Below are 24,270 nucleotides of genomic sequence, written 5' to 3' on the forward strand. Positions count from 1 at the left end.
TTTTCTTCATAGCAGTCAAGTTGACACAGCCAATGCAGCTGCCTCTCCTGACTATGAAACCTACGAGTTCTGAGGTAGCATTTCTCTTTGGCTGCCCTGTTGCTGCTTCTGTAGTTGCAGTTAAGACCTGCTCTACTTAAGCTTCTGCCTGCAGTGGCTAAAGCACATCAGGAAAAGCTGAGAAAAGTAGTATTTTGAAGCTGTATGAAAAATTAAAGGCCTGAGTGTTATGACCTTGACCTAATTATTAAGGAACAGTAATATGATGGGTTCTGTTCTGTTTTCCTTTGTAGCATTGCCAAGGGCTACCTGGTATCCCTATCTTGATCTAGCAAACACTCTCCAATCTATAATAAGGCTCAAAGGAGAGAGCAAAGCAGCTCTGTAATCCTGCAAGGCATCTAGCCATTCATTCAGCTGACTGGCCTAGTGTCCTGCCTCAGCCCCAGGCCCCTAGGCTAATTTCCAGGGGTAGAAAGGGTTCCTAGAGCCACCCCAGTGTTCTCAGCTTTGAATACAGTGGGCTGGGTCTTACAAACTGAGTGCAGCCTTGTGAGCTCACCCACAAGGGTATTGCCCTTTGAGTTGGACCAGGATGGTTTGCCAGCACCAGAACGAGAGAATCACCTGAAAATGAACAAGTCTGAGAGCTCTTTCACCTTCAGGGCCCCAGACCCAGCTGGTAAATCCTGATGTCCAGGTTTTAACAATATTGTCATTTCCTGAGCTAAGTTCTCTAAGGCTGGGAAAGGACCTGCAAATCATACATCATTTTCTGGTCCTTTGAATCCATACATGGAGACCTTATTTAATCAGAGTAATAACTTTATTTTCCAAATTCACTTTTACAGCAACAGTGTAAATCATTTGTTAAAACACACAATACACCATATGGACATTCACAGACAGGAAGCTAAGCTAAGGTGGTTTCATGTCCCTCCCCCCACCCTCAAAATTAACAAAGGAATCATGGGACTTGCAAGTGCCAGAAATTGCCCTGCGCAACACTGCAAATTCACGGGGCTGAGTCCGTCAGGAGGCGAGACTCTGGGTCAGCGCCCAGGGTAACCCTTTCCAAAGCTGAAGAGAAACCAGAAGTCTCTTGAAGCCACAGATCTGTAGACAGGACAAGCTGATGACCTCCACGTCTGCCCTCATCCCTGCCTCTTTGCTTTCCTTGGAGGACAGAGATTTAAGGGTGACGAGATCTTAGCAGCTACTAGGAGTACAGGCTGTGTGTCCGGAGCTGGTGGGAAAGGTGACGTGGAGGTGCCAGCGGCTTAAAGGAAAGGATGCCAGCGTGTTCGGGAGGCATGACTGCGGGCTTGGGAACCCCGCGAAAGGGCAGCAGGTCACAGCAACCATATCTCCGGATTCCTCCACAAGCCTCACTGCCTGCACCTGGCCGGGAAGGAGATGGGAACTAGCTGGCAGCCTGTGGCACCTGTCGGTGAGAAGGTGAAATCCCAAGGGACCTCTAGCACACGTGGTTGAAATCAGGAAGAAAAGTATTACCAGGCCTTGGACTCCTGCTCTCCAAGACTCCCCTTTGCCCAGTGGTAACTCTCCTACAGGTTCCTCTCCCCCCCACGGCCCCACCAGGAGCACAACACGCAGTTGCCAACAGGATACGGTTTCACCACTGAAGTCAGTTTAAATGGAACTTTTGATAAAGTGAATGCAGAGCTTGAAGCGACCAGGCGGATAGTGTATCCCATCTAGCCCACCCGAGGGACACCGGCCCTGGAAGAAACGGCGGTAGGGGAGTGCCCAGCCCTGGGGGCCGTGTCCTCTTTTACGGTTCCAAGCCAGCGTTGCGCTCTGCAGGCTCCCTGCCAGCACTGACCTGATGACCCTAAATCACGCTCTTTAGGCTGCTCCCGACAGCCCACGCAACACGAGGTGCCCGCTGAGTAAGGCCCTCGGAAAAAGGTACTGGAGGGCAGGGTGAAGAAACTGCAGGGAGAGGTTCAAGAAATGCAGCCAGAATTGGTGGCAGTAATGAGGGGCTGCATCTCTAACAGCTACCAGATCTTCACACCAAGTTTCCTCTTTCTTCCTCAGAACCCTTCCAAGACCAGCTGGGACCCAGAGGACAAAGGAGAGCCGCCGCACTGCGGGAAGTTTGGGGCCCAGGTGATCCTCTGGCTGCAGATGAAGCGTCTGGCCCTGGACTCCAACCACCCAGCCCCGTACGGTTGCCTTTAACTGTACCCAAATCAGAAGTGGCAGAACCAAGCTGAGGTTGCTGATTTTCTTCAAACAGCAGATTTCTACAAAGGCTGCTTCCCTTTCCCCATGGCAGGAGATGGGTTTCATGCAAGGTCAGCAGGGGCTCTGGCCAAGGATTTGGAAATGGTTGTTTCCTGACCTGTCACCCTTGTCAGGCGGCTCAGGCCCCTGGGGCCAGTCCAGGGCAGGCAGTGCATCCTAACCCCTGCTGTGGCCATCAGGCCCCGGGTGGGGAGGCCTGGGCCAGCCTTCCTGCGGGAGAGCTTGGAGCGGGACCCCGGGCTGGAGGGTGGGTTGCAGACCTTTCCCCAGCCGGCACTCGTGACGCAAGGAGTTAGTTGTACGACCCTCTCTCAAGGCTGCTGTGGGGCTTCTCCAGGGCCATCTTCACCACAAGACACACGGCCCCCTGCCTGACAGAAGGGAGCCCCGGGTGCGGGGAGGGGGGGTACCATAGCTTCTGTCCTCCTCCTGTGCTTCAGGCCTTCTTTGCAGCTGAGGGTTCTCAGATGTCAGCATCTGGTCTCCGCTGGGTCCCAGATGTTGATGAAAGTCTTTCAAAAATTGGGAGGCCCCACAGAAGAGAGTCACACTGGCCTTCTGGATCCAAGTCCCAGCTGGGGGGTGAGAGACATCTAGGACTCCCGTGGGGGGTAGGTTAGAAATCTCTTTACAAGCATTTCAAGATACATGCGTCCTTTTTTTTTTTTTTTTCCTTTTTTTTTTTTTTCTTTTCACTATCATAGTCACTCAGGTGAATCCAAGCATAAACAGACAAATCCGACTACAACGCGACAGGGTGCAGATGGGGAGGGAGGGGCGACATCTATGTATATGTTCAGCTGCTCCAGGAGGACAAGACAGCATTGCTTCCAGCTGAGACTGGGGGAAGAACCATTTCCGAGGGGGCATGTTTCCCTTTTTGGGGTGAGGGCTGATTATATGCTCTTGGGGTTGAGCAGCGGCTGGGCTCTCTTGAGAGGCTGGCAGTCACAAGCTGGGGCAGACGTAAGGAACGGAGGGAGCGTGGTCCTGCCCTGGGGGCCTTGCCTGCCCGTCCCCGTGCCATCTCTGGCATCCAGGACGGCCAACCTGCTGCCAGCTCGGCACAGGAAGGGAACCAGGCCTTCTGGGAGAAAAGGCTCTCCAAGTAAACAAGGCATAAACGTCCAGGGTCACTGCGAACCCCACCCTGGCTCCCATCTGGGATGGGGGCAGGGGCAGGGAGCCGAGTAAGGTCAGCAGGTTCATTGTGAGGGACATGCCAGCTGGATGAGTACAACTTAGACTGAGAGACTGAGGTCCCCCCGCCGTGTCCGGACTTCACCCTCCTTGACTTTCCCCCTTGGTTTAGAGGAGGTGCCTCCCCATCTAAACAATGTCCGTTACTGAGAAAGGGGGTGGGGTTAGGCTGGGAACTCGGGACAGCGTGATGTAATGCGGGATACAGGCAGTGACTGGGCTCCACACGGCAGACACAGGCATGGTGGGGCAGACAGGTGGCTGCGGTGGCCGTGAGAGGTTCAGGGGCCACCTCCCAGGTCCCCCATACACTCCAGAGATGCCAGAGGCCCAGGCTTGGGAACAGGCGGATGTCCCCCAAGAGGCACAAGTCCTTACAAAGAACCGGTTAGCCCTAAAGTCCCAGGTCTGTGAGGTGCCAAAATCGTGGCTGCAGTTCCAACCTTCAGAACTCAATAAAACAGGGTTTCCGCGGGGCAGAGGGAAGCCCCTCAGCTCAGGACCCCCACCCTGCGGGGAGGGAGAAAGAGGCCAGCGCTCGGTCTTCTCCGAGGAAGTAACCCACAGGATGCCACTCCCGCAACCTTCCTTCTCCTCCCGCCCCCAGCCCTTCGTGGTGTAAGCCCTCCTCCCTCCAGAGGGTGGCACGCCGACCCGCAGCAGACCCCGGGCCACCAAGAACCGGAGGCCACTTGGTCCGAGTTTGCTGTGGGCGGCAGAGGCTGTGTCCTGCCTGCTGCGCCTCCGGGCCGTCCTCAGCATCTCCTCCCTGAGCTTCTCCTCTGGCATCCTCACGTCCCACACCCCCCCTCACCTCGCCCTAGCCCCGCCCAGCCCCCCCCCCCCACCCCTGCACCCCGTCCTGCTCCAAAGGTGGCCCTACGCCTGTGGTTGCACCAGCGCACCAAGTGTCGAGTCCCTTGTTGCCGCTGCTGCCTCTGTGACACCCCCAGAACGGGGCGCCCCCCCAGGCCCTTGAGAGTCCCCAGAAGCAGCTTTCAGAGCCTCTCCTCCTCCCTCTTGCACTCAGAGGGGGGAAAAAAAAAGAATCGAAAGTAACTGCCCAAGGAAATTCTGGGTAGGGCCATCTTTTTAAAGGTTTTTAAAAGTATTTTATTATGATTGGCCCGCCCGTCAATTTGGAAAGATGAACTTGGCTCTCGTTCCCGTGACCGATTTGGAAGTCCCGAGCCAGAGGTGAGCGACAAGCAGGTTACGTGATTAACCGATTACCCGATCTGTGAGGAGCAGCTGGGGGAGGGCAGAGGGCGAAGGGCCAGATCATTATTCTTTTTTTTCCCACACTCTCTCACTCTCGTCTCTCCACGATTACTGACCGCCCGGGGGCCTGATCACAAACCCTGCTTGGCCAGGGAGGCAGACACCTCGTCGGCGAGCGTGGCCAGCTGCGGTGAGTCCACCATGTCGATGCTGCCAGTGGAGGAGACGTTGCTGAGGTGCCGTGGGGACGTGTCCCCCGACACCACAGGCGACTTGTACACAATCTCCGCCCCGTGGTCGGTCTTGGCTTTGGCGTTCTCGCGGAAGGTCAGCTTGTGGGTTTCGATCTGCAAGAGAGGAGAGGGCAGGGTGAGGCGGAGAGGCCCCGCCAACTGCTGGCCTTGGGTGGGAGGGAGGCGTGGTGGGGACCACAGTTTCATAGTTTCCCAACGGCTAAGCTTCTGCTGGGTCCTGGTCACCTGCCAGCCAGCCTCCCAGGCCCCCTTTCCAGAGGCAGCGATCACTGTGAGTTTCTTGTGTACCTTTCCAGAGATAGGCCACCACACACGCAAACATGCGTCTGTGTGAGTAAAGGAAAAAAATTACCATACATAAGGCAACGATATCCACAAGCTTCGCACTTGGGTGTTTAGACTTAATACCTTGCATCGTCATCTGTACATAGCTCCCTCACTGCTCGCTGAGGGCTGTGTGGTTTCCTGTCACAGCAGATGAACCAAAACGTATCCACGCCCCTGTGGGTGGGTATTTAGGTTGTCCCAGTCTTTTGCTCTCACAGACAATGCTGTGTTCGAATAACCTTGTAGGCATCTCATTTCACACGTGTACTGTAAGTGTATCCCAGAAGTGGAATTGCTAGTAGGTCAAAAGGCGTGCGCGTTTTATTTTGACGTACACACATTGCCCAATTGCAAATGAAAGTGTGGAAGGAGAGGCTGGAGGAGATTCAGGGATGGGGCCGGAGCCCCTGCCGTCCAGCTGTGAGCCACACACATGCCTCCCCTTTGCCAGTGGCTGATGAGGATGCTGGAGGTGGCAGCCGCTGTGCGCAGCACTGGCAGGTATACTAGAAAACACGGTGCAACAAAGCCCTTTTGAAAGTAGGGCATCGTTCCCAAACACACAAACAGCCCGTACAACTCCATCAGAAAAACAACCCAATACAAAGTAGGCAGAAGACATAGACATTTCTCCAAAGACGAAGTACAGATGGCCAACAGGCACATGAAAAAATGCTCGCGCTGATTATTAGAGAAATGCAAGTCGAAACCACATGAGGTTAACACTCACTGCAGTCAGAACAGCCATCATCAGAAAGTCTACAAGTAAAACAGAGTTGCCACATTATCCAGCAATCCCACTCCTGGGCACATACCCAGACAAAACCGTAATTCAAAAGATACATGCACCCCTGTGTTCACAGCCGCACTATTCACAATAGCCAAGACGTGGAAACAACCTAAATGTCCATCGACAGATGAATGGATAAAAAGGATGTGGTATATATATACAGTGGAATACTACTCAGCCATAGAAAAATGAAATAATGCCATTGCACAGCAACATGAATGCAGCTGGAGATGATCATACTAAGTGAAGTAAGTCAGACAGAAAGACAAATACCATATGACATCACTTATGTGTGGTAAGTGGAATCTAGAATATGGCACACATGAACCTATCTACAAAACAGAAACAGACTCACAGACATAGAAAACAGACTCGTGGTTGCCAAGGGAGAGAGGGGTCGGGGAGGGAAGGACTGGGAGTGTGGGATTGGCAGATGTAAACTCTTATATACAGGATGGATAAACAACAAGGTTCTACTGTATAGCACAGGGAACTATACTCAATATTCTGTGATAAACCAAAATGGAAAAGAACATAAAAAAAGAATGTCTGTGTATAACTGAGTCACTCTGCTATACAGCAGAGATTGGCACAATGCTGTAAATCAACTATACTTCAATTTAAAAAATTAAAGAAAAGCAAACAAATGAACTTATTTCAAAAACAGAGACTCACAGATAACAAACTTCTGGTTACCAAAGGGGAAAGGGGAGGGGATGATAAATTAGGAGGTTGGGAATAACATGTACAAACTACTATATATAAAATAGATAACCATCAAGGACCTATTGTACAGCACAGGGAACTATACTCAATATTTTGCAATAACCTGTAAGAGAAAAGAATCTGAGAATATATATATGTATGTATGTATAACTGAATCATTGTACGGTACACCTGAAACTAACACGACACTGTAAATCAACTATACTTCAATTTAAAAATAAACAAAAAATGAAGTAGAGCATCCTTGACCCAGAGGTCTCAGCTCCAAAGGATACCTGGGAAGCTCAGAAGCAGAAAGCATTAGCTGGAGATGCCAGTAGTACATCATAATTCTCTCCTGATGAGTCCTGAAGTGGTAAACACAGTAATTCTCAGCCTGTTTTGGGTCCTAAGACCTCCTTGAGCATCTGGTGAGACCAGGAAAATGTGTACACACGCGTGTCTGCTCTCATACGCACATGACAACTTCTCCCTACAGTTTCAGGAGTCCCTGGACCCCAGGTAAAGAGGGCCTATTGCAGGGGCATTTGAGTGTAGAGAAAAACCAGGCTCCCATTTAAGCCATATGCTTGTTTTGTTCACGTTGGGTTACTACTCTGAAAAAAGGACTTTTCCTTATTACTACAACTGAAAGGCCATTTTGACATAAGCTTTGATAAGAACACTTACGTTCTTAAGAAAAACGGGACAGCATCCTGGGAATGTCCCCAAATCCCCCAAACTGAAAGGAACTCAGGTGGCAGGGGTCCTACGCTCCACTGCTTGTCAGCAGTTTTGCTCATCACAGAGGGAAATAGGGGACTGAACACAAGAGGACCCTCTGGGACCAGGTCAGTGTCTCCTGGGCAGTGGGCAGGGCAGAGCCCACCCTTTCTGAGGCATCACAGAGATGAGTTAAAACAGGAGAAGTTCTGACTCGGATCTGGCTCTAACTCATGTTCTTTGATGACGACAAAGCTCCGGGCATCCTCTTGAACACCGCCTCATCCGGGCCTCACAACCACCCTGGGACGGGAATGTTTCCATCCGCTTTGCTGCAGGGGAACCTGACGCTGAGATGGCTTGCAGATCTTGCCTGGGTCACGCCTCCAAGCAGTCAAGCCCAGAGCTTTTCCCAGGACACAGAAGCTTCCAGAGTCAGGGGTAGAGGCCTTCCTTCAACTGGGAATCACCAACGCCCAGGCCTACCCAGACTCATTCCATATACAATATATTCAGACTCTGGGGGTGGGACGTGGTCTCTTTAAAGCTCCCCAGGGCAGGGACGCCCTGTATTAAACAGGCTGGGGGCTGCGATGGAAACAAGCCGGCCTTTTGCAGAAAACCTCCTCATTTCCCTGGGTCTCACTTTTAATAGAGACCCAGGCGGCACTGAGAAGTAGTCCTGCCCCTGGGGAAGCCCAGTATGTGGAAGCCTGATGGTCAGGGAGCCCTGTGGGGAGCCAGGACCCCGTCCTCCCCCCGCCTTCGGGCGCCTGCATCACGGGTCAGGTCGGCCCCGAGGTCTCGGTTTGCAACCTGTGATTTAAGAACACACCAGCAAAGGCTTCTCCAAAACTAGGCTGTCGGGCTTTCACTGCAAAGGTGGGGTGTGTCTGTTCAGAACCAGAGGAGAAGGTGGTGACTGCCGTGGGGACCCTGGCGGCCTCCAAGCAAGGCCCAGCTGCCACTTTTGACCAGCGGGGCCCCCTTGGGCTGCACCGCTGCTCACTGCGGCGTTGGGTTTCAGTTGCCACACCCGTTCTCGGACATCCCTTCTCCCTTCACCACTCCTCAGTCAGCTGCTGAGAGGCACTGAAGACTGGAAAGTGAGCCACTTGCAGAACTTCAGGGCAGGCGTGGGCAGGAGACCCCAGAGGGTACTTCGCTGTATTTATGCAGAAGAGGAAAAGTGCAGCCACAAGACGGCATTCTGCAATGGGCCCAGAGGGAGACACTGGTGTCCCCCGGCCCCCACTGCACACAGACACCCAGAGCCAGGCCCAGGGCCTCTAGAAACTGCAGGGAGTGCTGAGGTCCTTGGTCTAGCAGCCTCCCCGTGGACACTTACAGAGGCTTTGCTGAAATCTGGATTCCAGCATCACTGATTTCCTCTAACTGCCTAGTGACCCATTTAGAGAGTTAGGTTACATTCCCGTGGCTGGCTTTGGTGATGGCTACTTCCTTTTGGGGATGCTTGCCCACCACAGGGCCTAGGGCAATGGCTCTCACCTTTAACTGCACTAAAGAGTCACCTGGGGGCTTTAAAAGCTCCACTCCAGGTGCCCAGACGGCACCTGAGACCAATTAGGATCTCCAGGGTGGGGCCTGGCATCAAGAGTGTTAAAGCTCCCAGGGGACATCAAAGGGCAGCCCAGGTGGAGCCCTGCAGGCCTGGTGGTAGCTGAGAATCCATGTCAAGCCAGTCAATACAGGACCCTCAGCTCTCCTGCCGTGGGAAACTGGACCAGCCTTGTCTGCCTGACTCTGTTATAGCCTCCTCCCCGCCCTGCCCCTTTACCTTTTTATGTCCTCCGCCAGGGACGTGGGTGATGTTATCCAGGGACCCGATCTTGGACTGGACTCTCTCCTTGAAGTCCAGCTTCTCAGACTTTACTTCCACCTGGCCACCTCCTGGAACACAATACACACAAGGGCACCAAGCCTTGAGTGAGGGCTAAGCAAGTGAGTGAGTCCATGCAGACGCCAACCTTGAGGGGGAGCTAAGACCACCTTTTATTTAGAGCGTAGTTTGGAGCAAGTAGGTCCTTCCAAAGGGCTTGAAAGCAGTTTGCTTTCTCTCTCTAATCAGGGTGCACATCAAATATTTACTCAGCAAACTCTTCCTCCTCAGATGATGCAAAGGTAGATGACAGCTCAGTTCGCAAGAAATTATTCTAAATTAGTTGGCTTCCAAAGAGTCAAGTCTTTCTATGCCAACATCCTATAAGCTACAGCCCTATAAGACCTCAGAATTAAACTAAATGGCAAAATGCACCCTTAATAAGGAAGGGCCCTGACCCTTTCTCCCTTCTCAGACACATGATGCCATGCCCAAGTGTGGGAGATATGGCCTGAGGAAGAGACGAACTACATTACTTTCTTTGGAAGGATAAAGCCACTTAAGAAAGCTGCTCCCTTGGGACTTCCCTGGTAGCATAGAGGTTAAGAATCTGCCTGCCAAGGCAGGAGACATGGGTTCGAGCCCCGGTCCGCGAAGATCCTGCATGCCGCGGAGCAACTAAGCCCGTGCGCCACAACTACTGAGCCTGCGCTCTAGAGCCTGTGCTCCGCAATAGGAGAAGCCACCGCAACGAGAAGCCCGCGCACCACGACGAAGAGAAGCCCGCACACCACGACGAAGAGTAGCTCCCGCTCGCCGCAACTAGAGAAAGCCCGTGCGCAGCAACAAAGGTCCAACACGGCCAAAAATAAAATAATTTTAAAAAAGATATCCATACTTTATTAAAAAAAAAAAAAAGAAAGCTGCTCCCAGTGTGGTAGGATGGTAGCCTCAGGAGAGGCACAGTTTTCACTGGGAGAGACTGAACTCCCACAAGATGTCCAAGGGAGGCAGGAAGTAATGACACACCTTCTAGAGTACGTTTCTGACAACCTTCTCTTCCTGCAGTCACAGTTCAAGTAACGACCTCAGCCCTGAACAGGGCCTAAAGCAGAAGGCCCTGCTCTGGCCTTTCAGGTGGAAGTTAGCTCTCCAAGATGGTAGGCACTAGCCACCTGTAGCTACTTAAATTGTATTTATTTATTTTAAATTTTAATTGAATTTTATCTTTTTGGCCACGCCGGTGCGGCTTGTGGGATCTTAGTTCCCCGACCAGGGATCCAACCCAGGCCCGCCCGGCAGTGAACGCGCCAAGGCCTAACCATTGGACTGCCAGGGAATTCCCCAAATTTAATTAAATAAAATTCGTTCAGTTCCTCAACTACACCAGCCACATTTCAAATGCTCAATAGTCACATGTCATTAGTGGCCACCATACTGAACAGCACAGGTATAGAACATTTCCACTGTCTCAGAAAGATCTATAGATAGCACTGATTTCTATACGGCATGAGATGGAGAGGGAAAGGAGAGTTCCAACAGCATCATTTTCTGCTGAAATGAAATGACAGTGGGAGCATGGCAACAGCCCAGGGCCCCATGTTGTAGCTGGGGCAACTGGTGAAATGCTCCTCACGCTGGCTGAGGACCAAACTGGGACATCCTCATTAGCCAGGCTTTGGGGGCCAGATCAGGCCCTTTCCCAGCTCTACATACCCCGTGTGCAGCCTGCTTGGAGAACTGCGGGTTAGGATTTAGACCATCATCTGCCCTCCCTCCTTATCTCGTCTTGGCCAGCCTGGCCCTGCTCAGGAACAACACGCGAAGCCACGCCTCCCAGGCCACAGCAAGTCCCACCCTTAACACTCTCCTTGATGGCCCATCCCCTCAGTCCTTCCCAACCACTTCCGGAGAAGGCACCACCCCATCCTGCCCCACCCCTCGGGCCTCCCCGCCCCGTCCTTGCCTTCCACAAGGGCTGGCTACCTGGCTTATGATGGATGTTGCCTAATGAGCCACACTTGGAGGTCACCTTGCTCAGATCCACTGGTTTGTAGACTATTTGCACCTGCAGGAGAGAGAGAATGAGAGGGACAGTAAAATAGGATTATTTTATTGGGGGCGTAACGCAATGAAAAGCAGCTAAGTCCAGGCCCTGCTCGGTGTTTTCCTGTCTGCCACGAGGAAGACACCCTAGTCATGGCGGGAAAATGTGTTGGAATTCTGCCAACCTTGCCCCAGGGGAGCTGGGTCTTCACAAAACAAATGGAGTGGCCTTCAATTCCACAGGACAAGGACCCTCGGGGAAAAACAGGGCTACTTCCCCATTGTGCAGGGCCTACACCTTCGGTTTAGCAAACACTTACACGAGATAAAGTTATTCTCTTTCCTGACATGACATCCACAGATCACGTTCAGTGAAGACAGAAAGAAAGAAGGGATCAATACGATCTGTTTGTGCAGCATTTGAAAAATCTTGGAAAAGCAAGAGAGCCATATCTGCTGGGCCTCTGAGAGCAGAGGGCGGCGTGGGGCTGTTAGCATTCCTCCCAGGAGAAGCTTCACAAACCCAGCAGCCCACAACAGAGAGGGCCCCAGAGCAGTCCCACAGCCCAGTAAGAGTTAAGCACCAGCTGTTCCCCGCACCCCCCCACACCCTGCCCCAGGGCACACAGTGTCCTGGACATTTTGGTTCTTTACAGAAAGGAGCAAAGCAACACCAGCAGGATGGGCAGGCGGCACAGCAGAAATCACAGGTTTAGTGTCTCAGGCAGGTTCAGCAGACACACGTAGGGGAGGCCTAAGGGCCTCAGGGCTCAGAGCCAGCCTGAGGGTCCAGCACGTGGCCAGGCCACACAGCCACCCCCCGCCCCAACCGCCTGCTGATCTCAGCGCCCCGGAGGAGAAACCCACGGGGACCCAGCATTAGCAGAGGGGTCTCCTAGAGGAAGTCTCTACAAAGCCATGGCTGTGAGGGGTCCCTGATGGTCCCTGGGTGACACTTCCCTCATGTGAGGTCACCTGAGGGTACAGGAGGCCCATTGCCGTGGAGCCAGTCGGCCCCTGCGCCCTGCCCTGGAGTCACCCAGGAGAGAGACGGCCTCGTGCCTGAGAACGGGGTTAACAAGGACATCAGAAAAAAAGGAGTTTTTACTTAGGTCTAAATCATCTGGGACAATCCCAAATTACGCTAGTTAATCAAAATCATACTGGCGTCTGCCGATTACTGATGGAGTTGATTCAGGCTGACAGGTGGACGTGGCCTGTGTGCGTGGGTGCATGGAGGGAGGTGTGGAGAGCCCGCACCTGTGGGCGCTGGTGAGTTAACGTGGATTCTGAGCACGATGGGCCCTCGGGGGTGGGGCGGGGCAGGGCTATGGGAACTCCCCCCTCCTTCCCTTTAGGAGGGAGATGAAAGTGAGGCTGGTGTGTACAGGCTTCCTTCTCTTCCCTTCAGCCTGGATGCAGTAACCAGTGGGGGAGAAGGGAGGGTGGAGCTGTGAAGAAGGGAGAGCCTGGACTGGCAGGGAGGGGAAAGGAATGGGGATGGGGAAGGGAGGGGAGGGGAAAGGAATGGGGAGGGAAAAGGGAGGGGAAAGGAATGGGGGAGGGGGAAGGGAGGAGGAAGGAATGGGGGAGGGAGAAGGGAGGGGGAAGGAATGGGGAAGGGAAGGAATGGGAGAAGGGAGGGGAGGGGAAAGGAATGGGGAGGGAAAAGGGAGGGGAAAGGAATGGGGAGGGAGAAGGGAGGGGAAAGGAATGGGGGAGGGGGAAGGAATGGGGAGGGGAAAGGAATGGGGGAAGGGAAAGGAATGGGGAGGGAGAAGGGAGGGGAGGGGAAAGGAATTGGGGGAAGGGAGAGGAGGGGAAAGGAAAGGGGGAGGGGGAAGGAATGGGGAGGGGGAAGGAATGGGGAGGAGAAGAGAGGGCAAAGGAATGGGGGGGAAGGAATGAGGAGGGGGAAGGAATGGGGGAAGGGAGGGGAGGGGAAAGGAATGGGGGAAGGGAAAGGAATGGGGAGGGAGAAGGGAGGGGAGGGGAAAGGAATGGAGGGAAGGGAGAGGAGGGGAAAGGAAACGGGGAGGGGAGGGAGAGGGGGTCAGGCAGACTGGAGGCCAGGGAGGGGGAGGGAGGAGGCCAGGCTCTGGAGTGCATCCCGGAGCCGGCCAGGAGGCAGGGAGAATCCCTAGGAGAAGGAACAGAGCCTGCCTGCTGGGGAGTCACCTCCCAGCTGAGGAGAAGAGGGGCAGGGAGCAAACAGAGGCAGAGCCCAGGCCAAGGGTCCACTGTCCCCAAAACGCCTGAGGCTGACATTGTGCTGGGGCTTGTCACCCCCCAACCTTTCACCAGGAGAAGAGCTCTCTGTGGCGGCTCCTACTGCCGGGGCCACAGGCCACGGACAGCGCTCGGGGGCCAGCCCGGGACATCCTGTGGCACTCTGCCGTGGTCACAGACTAGGCCACCAGCTGGCAGAGTGCAGGGGGGAGGGGAGGTGCCCCTGAGGAAGTCCCTTGATGTCCTGGGCACCGCCAGCCGCAGAGGGAATGTACCCCCTGCCCCCACCTTCCGCCTGAAGGAGCGGGGCGCTGACTGCAGCCACTGGACCCCACCCCTCGGCCCTAGCAGCACAAGCTCCCACCAGCTGACCAGACACACCAGACGCGAGTTAAACCGGAAAGCACATGTCTTTCCTTCTCTGGCCAGAGCCTGCCATCTGCAGGGAAGCGAGAGCCCGAGTCAAAGCTAAAACAGCAACGTCCCTGGGAGCCCAGGATCACAGCCTGGGGTGGTCCCCAGCCCTTCTCTTGGCGGAAGACGAGGTGGCAGTGGGACGGGAGAGCAGGGGAGATACTGAGCAGACACTGGTGAGGAAGCGTGAGTGGAGCGCCATGCAGCAGCCTCGTCAGTGGCAGAGCCAGGACCCGGCGCGCAGGGCAGGAGGCAGCAGCGCATTGCAAGAATAAACCCCCAGGTCCGGACGCAGATATGCGGGCCCAGGCTGGGCACTTTCCGGAGAGACAGGGAGGTCTCTCCCACTGTCACCCCGGCACTGCCAGCCAGAGGCCAGATGCCTGCTCTCAGAAACCATCCTCCTCCCCACGGGTGGACCTCAAAGGGTCTCGAACATCCCGTTCCCCGACGTGTTCATAAACATTTGCCTCCAGCTGACCAAGAAGGCTGGGGGAGCGAGGGAGGCTGCGGAGAAGGGGGGCCGAGCCTCAGGATGCCGCGTTTGCACCCATTTGTCTGTGAACTTGGAGGATAACAGCAGAGCCGGCCAAGTGGGCAGGCGAGAATGAGGATGCCAGGCCCAAATCTCAGGGACACATCCGCTGGGGATGCAGGGAGTCCGCAGGGACACCTGGCGGAGGCCAAATCTAAAAGGGCTCCAAGCCGCGTTTCTGTCCACCCTCGGCCGCGGGCAGGTCCCTGGTGCACTTCTGTGGGGCTCTTTCGCATCTGGAGCTTCTGCCGGGGGTGGAGCTGTTTTCAAACATGAGCCGAGAGGCTTAAGCATCAGCTCATCCCTCGCAAATGCAGAAGTCAAAGGCTCGCAGAGCCTGGCCTCTGCTTGCTCTGACGCAGGATGGTAAAGACCTTTGTGTCGGCTCGTCAGAACAAGCGGGCCAGCTGTCCCCAGTGGAGCCCCTTAAAGTGAACCTGACCAGGTGACGGAGCAGTCAGGTGCTGCCACCTTCAGCCCAAACTCAAACGAGCTGTGGGGCTCCCAGTGAGTGGGGGCGAAGATGGGGCTTATGCTGTGAGGACCCGGCCACCAGGAACAGGTCGGAGAGAGGACCAGTCACCTTCCCCGTTCCACCCATGCAGCGCTGGGGCGCCCCTCCCGGAACGGTGGGCACGGGTGTGGGGAGCCTGAGCTACATTTACCTGGGGACCCGGACAGACTCCGAGCCTGAGAACGGTTTATTCTATGCAATGTGCAAGTACAAACTCATGCCACTTCTCAAACCCGGAACCGCAGCGCGGCGCAGGGATAGCGTGACAGTACTCACACTGCCGCCTCCTGGCACGTGTTTGATATTATCCTTTGAGCCACACTTGGACTGGACGTTGCTAAGATCCAGCTTCTTATTAATTATCTGCACCTTTGACAGCCAGAAAAAAGGATGAGTGACACACCACACTCAGATGCACCTGCCCCGCACAAACACGTCTGGCTGTAGGCCAGGGAGAGGAGGGCAGGGCTCACTCACACCTCCCGGGAAGCATTCCAGAGCTGTGAGTGGCTGGAGGTGGACCCCACCTTACAGCACTGGGTTTACAAAACGGATCCACCAGGAGGCAGCTCTTCCCTTTACATGAGGCTTGCGTTAGGGAGGCCCCCCCAGAGAGCACCTTGGAGGCCTAAAACTCGGAGTGTCCACCAGGTTGGGATGGAGCAGAATGTACTCAGTTACATTATTAAATGAACAAATAAAAGTCCCAACTGTGGCCTCATTCATACACCTACCAGACCCCTGTGAACATTCACCGAGACCTTTAGGTGGCTGTCCTCAAGTCTGTTAGGTACTGGAATCGCCCGCAGACATATTTTTAAAATGCCAGACCTCACTCCTGACCTTAGAATCTCAGTCTTTGTGCTTATGAAAAGCACCCCTGGTGCCTGGTTCAGATGCATGGCTAGGTTCGAGAATCACAGACTTCATGGGGAGGACACAGGTGGTTTTATGGAGAAGATAAATCTGGACCCCCTTCCATGGGAGGCCTTGGCCTCCTGGAAGGCAGGGTAAGTGCCTGCCCTGCACCATCGGCTCCCCTTCATCCACAAACCACCAGGCGCTCAGGGAACAGGGCGATGTTCCCAGGTGACCTTCCCTAACTTTTCCTGGGCAGGTGTTGTCCAGATGGTAGAGATCCCACTGTATCTCTGCGAGGCTTCTCCTTCTCCAGGCACCAGGGAAAGGGTGTGGGGCTATCCACATTCCAGGGGGGAATGATTTTTACCCAATTTGTCTGTGCATTTCATAGACAGACAACCATGGTGCAGAGAAGGGGAGCTGAGAAACTCTGCGTTTTGTCTGCCAGAGCAGGGATCACATCCTCGCCGGGTGTCCTCCATCAGGAGTGCTGTATTTGGAACCGGTGGGCCTTAGTTTCTATTAATCACAGGTATACATAACTGGCAACTGAAGTTTCCAATGAAGAACCAGCACTGCCCTCTGAAATGCCGGAAATGGCACCAAGACCTCAGCTGCTGCCAGGTGGGGGCCACTGCCCCTGAGCCCCGGGGGCAGCCTTTAGGGCAGCTGTAGCTGGGGGGTCAGAGCCGGGGCCTGGCTCATCTAGGGTGAAGGGCCCCAAATCTGACCCAAGAGCCAGAGCCGGCCATCAAGGGGTCCACAGGTCCTCAGCCAAAGGAGGAAATGAGGACGTGACAGCAAAATTTGTCCGTCCTACTTTTTGGTTTTAAAAATGGCCTTTCCTCCAATAAAATTTAAAAAAATAAAAATGAAAATAAAATGGCCTTTCCTTTATTACATTATTAATTATTAAATTACATCGATAGGAGATATTATTTTTAGATGTCCTTAACCTGGCAAAATTTAAAATATAGTCATCTTCTCTTGGACCCCATCCCTGTTTTTTTCCTTAATTTCACTGCTCTGAATTGAAAAAACCTGGGAAGCACACATCTAACCCATCACTTTGTTTTCTTTTATGTTCCTTTAAAGTAAAAAGCTATGCCTTGGGCTTCCCTGGTGGCGCAGTGGTTGAGAGTCCGTCCGCCTGCCGATGCAGGGGACATGGGTTCGTGCCCCGGTCCGGGAAGATCCCACATGCCGCGGAGCGGCTGGGCCCGTGAGCCATGGCCACTGAGCCTGCGCGTCCGGAGCCTGTGCTCCGCAACAGGAGAGGCCACAACAGTGAAAGGCCCGTGTACCGCAAAAAACAAAAAGAAAGCTATGCCTTTTTTCATCATAAAAAAGTAACAGGACATTACGATTTTGAGAAACAGAGGTTCCAGAAAGAGGAGAAAACGTTTTCTTGCTAGCACAGCCACTGTTGCACTTTCTTGAATTCTCTTCAATTCTCATATACAAAAATAAAACTACCATCTCAGACATCGAAATGGCAGTAATTATTGTGTACATACTATTTTATACCAACTATTTGCCACGTTCTACAGTCATCAGAAGCATTAATTTAAAAAAGATGTCAGATGCCATTTCCTGTCACCTGTGCTATCAGATATTTATATTGATTCCATTTTGAAGAATACAGTCTCATCATGAACATCGCTCTGCAAGGAGTTTCTCCCATTCTGTGGGTTATTTTCATAGCACAGAGCGCCAGAAGTACAATTTCTGGGCCAAAGTTACAAACACTCTAAAAACTCTCCACACAGCTCTCCAAATGGCTTTCTAAAAGGGTCAGATTAATTTCTCCTGTGAGCACTGTTGAGAAAGTCAGTTTCACCATGTTGCTGCCAGCATTGTGCATTAAAAGAAATTGTTTTTCTTATTTCTTTGATTAAAATAAGTGGATCTGTGTTATTGGCTTATTATGCATTTCTTTGCTTATTATTAAAATTGTTCCTTTGTCCTTTTTTTCTGCTAGTAGTTGTATTTTTTTTTCTAACATACAAACGTTGACATTTTTATATACTTCCTTTGTAACTTCCCTGGTTTTTAAATGTAAAAACCATCCCTCATTTAGAGGCTGGATAAATACCTAATTCCACGTCACCCTTCTCACCTGCCATCCCCCCAGCCCCGCCCCCAACCTTCCTGATGAAGAGGCCATTTAAAGCCCAGAGAAGTTCAGTGACTTTCTCAAGTCAGTGGCAGAATCCACACAGGAATCTAGATCTGGGTGTTCTGCGGCCACGGCTACCTACGTAACAACAATATTTTGCCGGAGCTGTTCTCAAGCCTGTTGTCTCATAAACCAAATAAAAACAACACTCTCTCAAGGTGAACGGTGATGTCTCTCCTGCCATATAGGAGAGAGCGTGGCAACGCCTCAGCCCAGGCTTGAGCTGGGACGAAGAGGTAGAACAGGTTTTCTCACCCTGCTTTGTAGGCAGTTGCTATCAACCTCTGCACAATGTCCTTGAATCATTTCATCCCACCCTCAAATTTTAAGGAGTCCCACATGAACTCCTGCTTTGGGGATCATTTTTTATTGATAACTTTCCATTGGATAAGTCCCAGAAGCAGACTTTCCAGCTTTCATAAGAGAACTGGAGTTTAGAATTAGAAAACACACACCAACACACAAAATAATAAAACAAGAAGATTGAAAAGACAATGGTAAAAGAACGGGAGGTCATCAGGACTGACAATGATAGGACTGATCATTACATTTAACTCTGAGCTTCCTGGAAGCCAAGGCAAAAAGCGAAAACATGTTGGGTTACATAACTCTCTTATCTGACAAAGAAAACTTACCCGTTTTTCAAGGAGGATTGCCTTATTTTCTGTATTAATCCTTACAAGGACATCAAAAAAACTCAAGAGCCATTAAGCAATAACAAGATGTGCAACATACACAGAAATGTTTTCTCTGTGCAGCTTTTTCTTGTTCCAACCCCACAAAAAAGGCAACGAGCTTTTGTGGGATTTGGCAGGAGACATAAGGATATTTACAAAGCAGACCTGAATTACTGTTAGTTGTCAAATTAAGTCAACAACCCTTTTCAGAATGGTAGATTTACAGAAAGGAGAAAAACGGGCAATGGTTTGTATTATGAAATTGGAATCCTGAAACTTAATTTCTCAACTAGAGTAAATGTACGATCCTGAGCCTCAGCTCTGGGCAGACACTGAAAAGAGCCAAAGGAAAAAAACAATGTTTTGGAAGCTCCAACTTTTGATCCCGGGGACTCCTAGTCAAGGGATAAATTCCTGTGGTCAGGGTTCGACCCTGGAGGAGAGGCTGGGGTGGTGTGAGCCTGGGAGCGGGTCCACTTTGGTTTAATCCATTTCCTAGAGAACCCCAGATGGTTCCAAACCCTCATGAGACCTTGTTCTGGTTCTTTTTGGGCTCAGCTTTCTTGATGTGCTCCAGATCGCCCAGCCCTCACCACTCCCACCCCAGCAGCTTCCAGGCTGGCCCAGTGTCCTTGGATCACCCCTGGTGAGGCCTGTCTCGAGCACTGCCTGGCGCTGGGCCTGGCTTGGCCTCGCTAGGGTCAACAGGCCCAGTGCTGAGGATTGGGGGCTGGGATGCTCTGGTGGGAATGTAACCTGGGGTGGGCACTGGACGCCCACAGCAAGCCTCCTCTTCAAGTCCAAGGTGGTCAGCCTGAGAACTGACACAGGAGATCAAGTAATCGGGGAGTCACCTTTAGAACTATTTATACTGTTCCTTTAAACAGTGACTGCCCCAAGATTCTTTATAATGATGGGATTTACACAAGATTTTTTTCCAGAAACACAGATGTTGTGTATAGGGAGAGATGCCCAGAGGGTCTCAGAGTTACACGGCTATCCCAGAGGAGGCTCTCAGCCTGGCTCTGCACAGCCTGGCTCTGCACAGCCTGATACTTCAGCTCAAGTGCAGCTGAGTGCCTGGCCCTGACCCAGGACAAGCAAACTATCCTACGTACAGACTCACTTTATTTACTCCACATAAATGTTCTACATGTGTACTTTTAAAAATGAGACAAAGTTTCAACAGATGCAACCAATTTTTGAAACAGTTCTCCAGAATGGAGACAGACGCAGCGTGCCATCGCCATCTCGTGGCCACATGGAATATTGCAGCCCAAGGCTTTCCAAGCCTGGCAGCTTTGGCAGGTTTCTGTCCTGCCCGGGGCCTTCGCATCCCAGCTACTGCCTTGGACATCCTCGGAGGAAGTGACTTTAGCTCCATCTGCTCAAAGCCAACCAGACCACCCCCCATGCTCTGGTCATGACTCTGCATGTCCCTTCTCACCTCGGCAGCCACAAGGATACCCCCAGTTCTCCTTACCTGGCAGCCTCAGCCCCATATGAGCTCCTTCTCTCTCACGATGGAAGGTACCTGGGACCTCTGTGCTCTCCGCTGACCACACAGAGACGCTGCTGAGGTTGGTGCTGCCATCACCTGGGCTGGGCCCAGACCTGCCCTCTTATTCACCTCCCCCTCCGTGACTCACTGACAGGCCAAAGGCTCTGCGGCGGGTGCTCTCCACTACTCTCTTTCTTCTCCATCCTATCCTGTCCTGTCGGGGCAAACACAGAGCTGGTTCACAGCACACCCAGCAGGGACCTCCCTCTATCAGCTGTTAACTCTCCAAAGCTCTCGCGTGAACGAACAAAGCTCCACCCTAACCCACGCCCTTCTGCTACCCCAGCTGGTACCAGTTTTAGCTTTATTTTGCTTTTGCTCTGAGTATCTCCAGGTGCAGTTTCCCACTATTCTCTCTTCTGTGTCTCCAGCACTCTACGTGGGGGACTTTCCTTTCAAAGACCCAATGACAGTCCCAAACAAGGGTCTGTCCTATCTTCTCTGACTTGGTAACAACTGATATTGTGGGTGACACTCCACAACACAGGTGACTCTCAGTATGGTGATCCTTGAGGGTGCAGGTAACCCCCTCAGTGTGGGTGACAGCAGTACAGGCGACCCTCAGTATGGGGGACCCTCGATGGTTGCAGGCTGCCCCCTCCTGCATATGCTTCCCTGGCCAACCTCTCCTCTTGCCCTTTTTTATACGCTCATGTGTCTCTCTCTCCTGCCTGGGCCTGGGGGCAGAAACTCTCACAGCACAGGGCCTGGCGCTCAGAGGTGCCGCAGGAATGTTGGATCAATGAATAAAGGAAAGAGAGAAGGAACCAGCTTTTGGTGCTATTTTATGTTGTTTTCTAATTTATTTCTGCTCTTATCTTTGTTTCTGTATTCTTATTCTTTTCTTGTATTCTTTTTTCCCTCCAATAAGAACATATATGCTGCTATCATTAAGTTTTTAAAATAATAAAAGCATTTAAAATTATGAATTTGTTCTAAGTACAATTTGGGGGCATCACCACATAATTTATGGCATTTGTTATCAAGGCACTTGGAAAAGGCATTTTCATTTCCAAACTGAATGAGCAGTGACAAAGGAAAGGTTTTTAATTCCCAGGCATTTGTGGTCATACTGGTGATATGCACACAGTGAAGTTCTGGTGTATCACAATGAGGTTAGAGATTAGAAGCAATTTCTGCTTCTCTATATTTATAGGTGTTTTTCTTTATGGACTAAATAGATTATTGACATAATATCTGGACTCTTAACAGATAAACCCTTGGCCCTACAGTTTAATTCCTGACATTTGTTCATTTTCCCCTTTCAATTACATGGACTTTCTTTGTCCTTTTATCTTTTTACTTTACTAATATCTACTGTGACACCTCCAGTCACAACTGTATTTCTATCCATTTTTTTCTTTTTTAAAATATTGATTGATTGATTGATGTGGACCATTTTGAAAATCTTTACTGAATTTGTTACAATATTGCTTCTGTTTTATGCTTTGGCTGTGAGGCATGTGGGATCTTAGCTCCCCATGGGGTCTCAGCCTGGACTGCACACTGGGAACCCCTAGGGAGGCCCTCTCAAGATTGTCACGGGCCAGGGAGAGGCTCTGGCACTAGGATTTTTTTTTTTTTTTTTTTTTTTTTTTGCGGTACGTGGGCCTCTCACTGTTGTGGCCTCTCCCGTTGCGGAGCACAGGCTCCCGACGCGCAGGCTCAGCGGCCATGGCTCACGGGCCCAGCCGCTCCGCGGCATGTGGGATCTTTCCGGACCGGGGCACGGACCCGTGTCCCCTGCATCGGCAGGCGGACTCTCAACCACTGCGCCACCAGGGAAGCCCTGGCACTAGGATTTTTAAAAGAATCTGCCCCCTTCCCTGCCCCAGGTGATTCTCCTTTGCAGTCACAAGAGAACTGCTACTCCTTCCTTCCCTCCCCACCTTTGGTGGATCCAGCTGGTTCTGTTAAAGTGGCCAAGTGATCATCTGCATTTTCCTTTAAAAGTAATTTCGTTTTGGACTCTTCAAGCAATATATGTTCACTGTAGCAAATCATGAAAACAGAGAAATGTACGAAGCAGAAAACAGATGTTTTACATTTTTTTCCAACCAGTGATCTGTTGCGGTTTTCAGTCTCTGCAGGTTTACAAACATGACCATCTCCTGCTTCTCCTTCTTCAACGTGTCATCTGTTCCGGGAGTTGAGTTATCCTTCAGACTCTTGGAGCATTCGTTGCCCCTTTTGTAGCCGAATAAACAGTGATTGAGCACTTACTGTATTGTATGTTGGGCTGAATGAGAGGACACAGGGACCCAAAGATCTCACGGGACCTTGAGGGACCTTCAGTCTAGTCATTTTATTTTATTATTTATTTATTTATTTGGTTGCACTGGGTCTTAGTTGCAGCAGACAGGCTCCTTAGTTGCAGCTTGTGGGCTCTTTAGTTGTGGCTTGCCAGCTCCTTAGTTGCGGCTCACGGGCTCCTTAGTTGTGGCACGCGAACTCAGTTGCGGCATGCATGTGAGATCTAGTTCCCCGACCAGGGATCGAATCCCGGCCCCCTGCCTTGGGAGCGCGGAGTCTTATCCACTGTGCCACCAGGGAAGTCCCAGTCTAGTCATTTTAAAAGGCCTTCTGTTTGGATCCCAGGTGCCTTTTTTCCTTTTCTTGTCGTTTTTCCCGGAGATTAATGTGTTGAACTTTGTTATGGGTCAGGTTTTCTTTGTTTCACACAATTTTCTAGGTTTTCCATGGAATTTAAGGGGAAGCTGTTACCTCCCCTTCTGCCACTTCCTCACATCTCCTCCCCAAAAAGCCCCAAGAAAAGTCACTTTTCTTCTTTAACCTTCAGTTGCCATGGACACACGTCTGCGCCCCAGCGCGGTGCGGCCATAACCTGGGGGCACCCTCCCCATTTCCGCCCTGAGCATCAAGTCGCTGGCCCTCGGGGCCGGCGGCTCAGGTGCGAGGCGTGGGTTCCTCCCTGTCAGCCCTGTCACTGCTGTTCTCAGCGGAGTTACCAGAACGGGGCCAAATGGGCGGGGGCAGCCGGCGGGTGTTGCAGGTGTGTGACAGAGCCCCGCAGGCTGGGAGGCACTGATGGTCATGGTTTCCCTCTCGCCATGATGAGCACGCTGGTCACAGCCCCACAGTCTTCTCAGTGGTGCAGAACTGGCCGTGTGGGGCTTTGTTTTTCATTTTTCAAAACAGGCAAATGCTCTGTGCTATGAAAACAGGGCACACACAGGACACCCACAGCGTTGAGGGAGGGGTGCGAACGCCAGTGGGAAACATCCCGTCACCTTGGAAACCCTCTCCCTGGGGGTCCCTCTGCCCCCAGAGCCTCACAGAGGGGTCAACTTCAAGCCAGCGCCCCAGCCAGCTGCGCCAGAGCCCCTTCTGGAAGGAGACAGGCATCTTTACGAAGCACAGCAAACACTTCAGGAAGGTAAACACGGCTCAGGCCCAGCACTGTGGCCCAAAGACCAGTGCGATGAGGCCCCGAGAGGCACCCAGACCTCCCCACTGGGCAGGACCGTTCGGGTCCCAAGGATGGGAAAGGCCAGCAGGGGTCCCTGAGGCTCCACGGGAAGCAGAGTGCACGGTTTCAGGCAATGGCACCAACATGGACCAAAGGTGCTCCGAGACACCCTCCCTCCACGGTGACCCAGGCCCCAGACAAGAGTGATTAATAAAATCAAGAGTGCGGAGGCCCCACCTGGGGGTCCCGACTGAAAGGGAAACATTGGCCCCTGCCCCCCAGGAGGCTCGCTGCCCCAAAACGGCCCAGCCTGGAAGGCCCAACACAAGAGCTGGGTCTTGGTCCTCCAATCCCTTTCCTGCCTCCCTTCTTCCTTCTCTGTTCCCCACCCTGTGCTGGTGGGGGAGGACTGCTATTGTCTGAATCGTGTCCCCCAAAATCCACACGCTGAAGTCCCAACTCCCAGCACCTCCGAATGGGACTGTATGTG

The 24,270-nt window shown here is 52.3% G+C and overlaps 1 protein-coding gene across 10 annotated transcripts in view; it reads right to left on the reverse strand.

Moving 5' to 3' along the window:
• Positions 1 to 4,304: 4,304 nt before the first annotated feature.
• LOC115849115 (microtubule-associated protein tau) overlaps positions 4,305 to 24,270 on the reverse strand; it is a 102,777-nt gene continuing 82,811 nt past the window's right edge. For 6 of the 10 annotated variants that reach the window (XM_030850049.2, XM_060290600.1, XM_030850047.2 and 3 more), the window contains 4 exons: positions 15,349 to 15,441; positions 11,321 to 11,402; positions 9,293 to 9,405; positions 4,305 to 5,042 (listed from right to left, as the gene is read on the reverse strand). In XM_030850049.2, the coding sequence (XP_030705909.1) occupies positions 4,827 to 5,042; positions 9,293 to 9,405; positions 11,321 to 11,402; positions 15,349 to 15,441 (504 nt within the window). In that variant the 3' untranslated portion in view covers positions 4,305 to 4,826. The remainder of the gene's footprint in view (positions 5,043 to 9,292; positions 9,406 to 11,320; positions 11,403 to 15,348; positions 15,442 to 24,270) is intronic. The other 4 variants (XM_030850051.2, XM_030850050.2, XM_030850048.2 and 1 more) reach the window with 1 other exon arrangement.

Source organism: Globicephala melas, chromosome 20, assembly GCF_963455315.2.
Source record: "Globicephala melas chromosome 20, mGloMel1.2, whole genome shotgun sequence".
In the NCBI taxonomy this organism is placed as follows: domain Eukaryota; kingdom Metazoa; phylum Chordata; class Mammalia; order Artiodactyla; family Delphinidae; genus Globicephala; species Globicephala melas.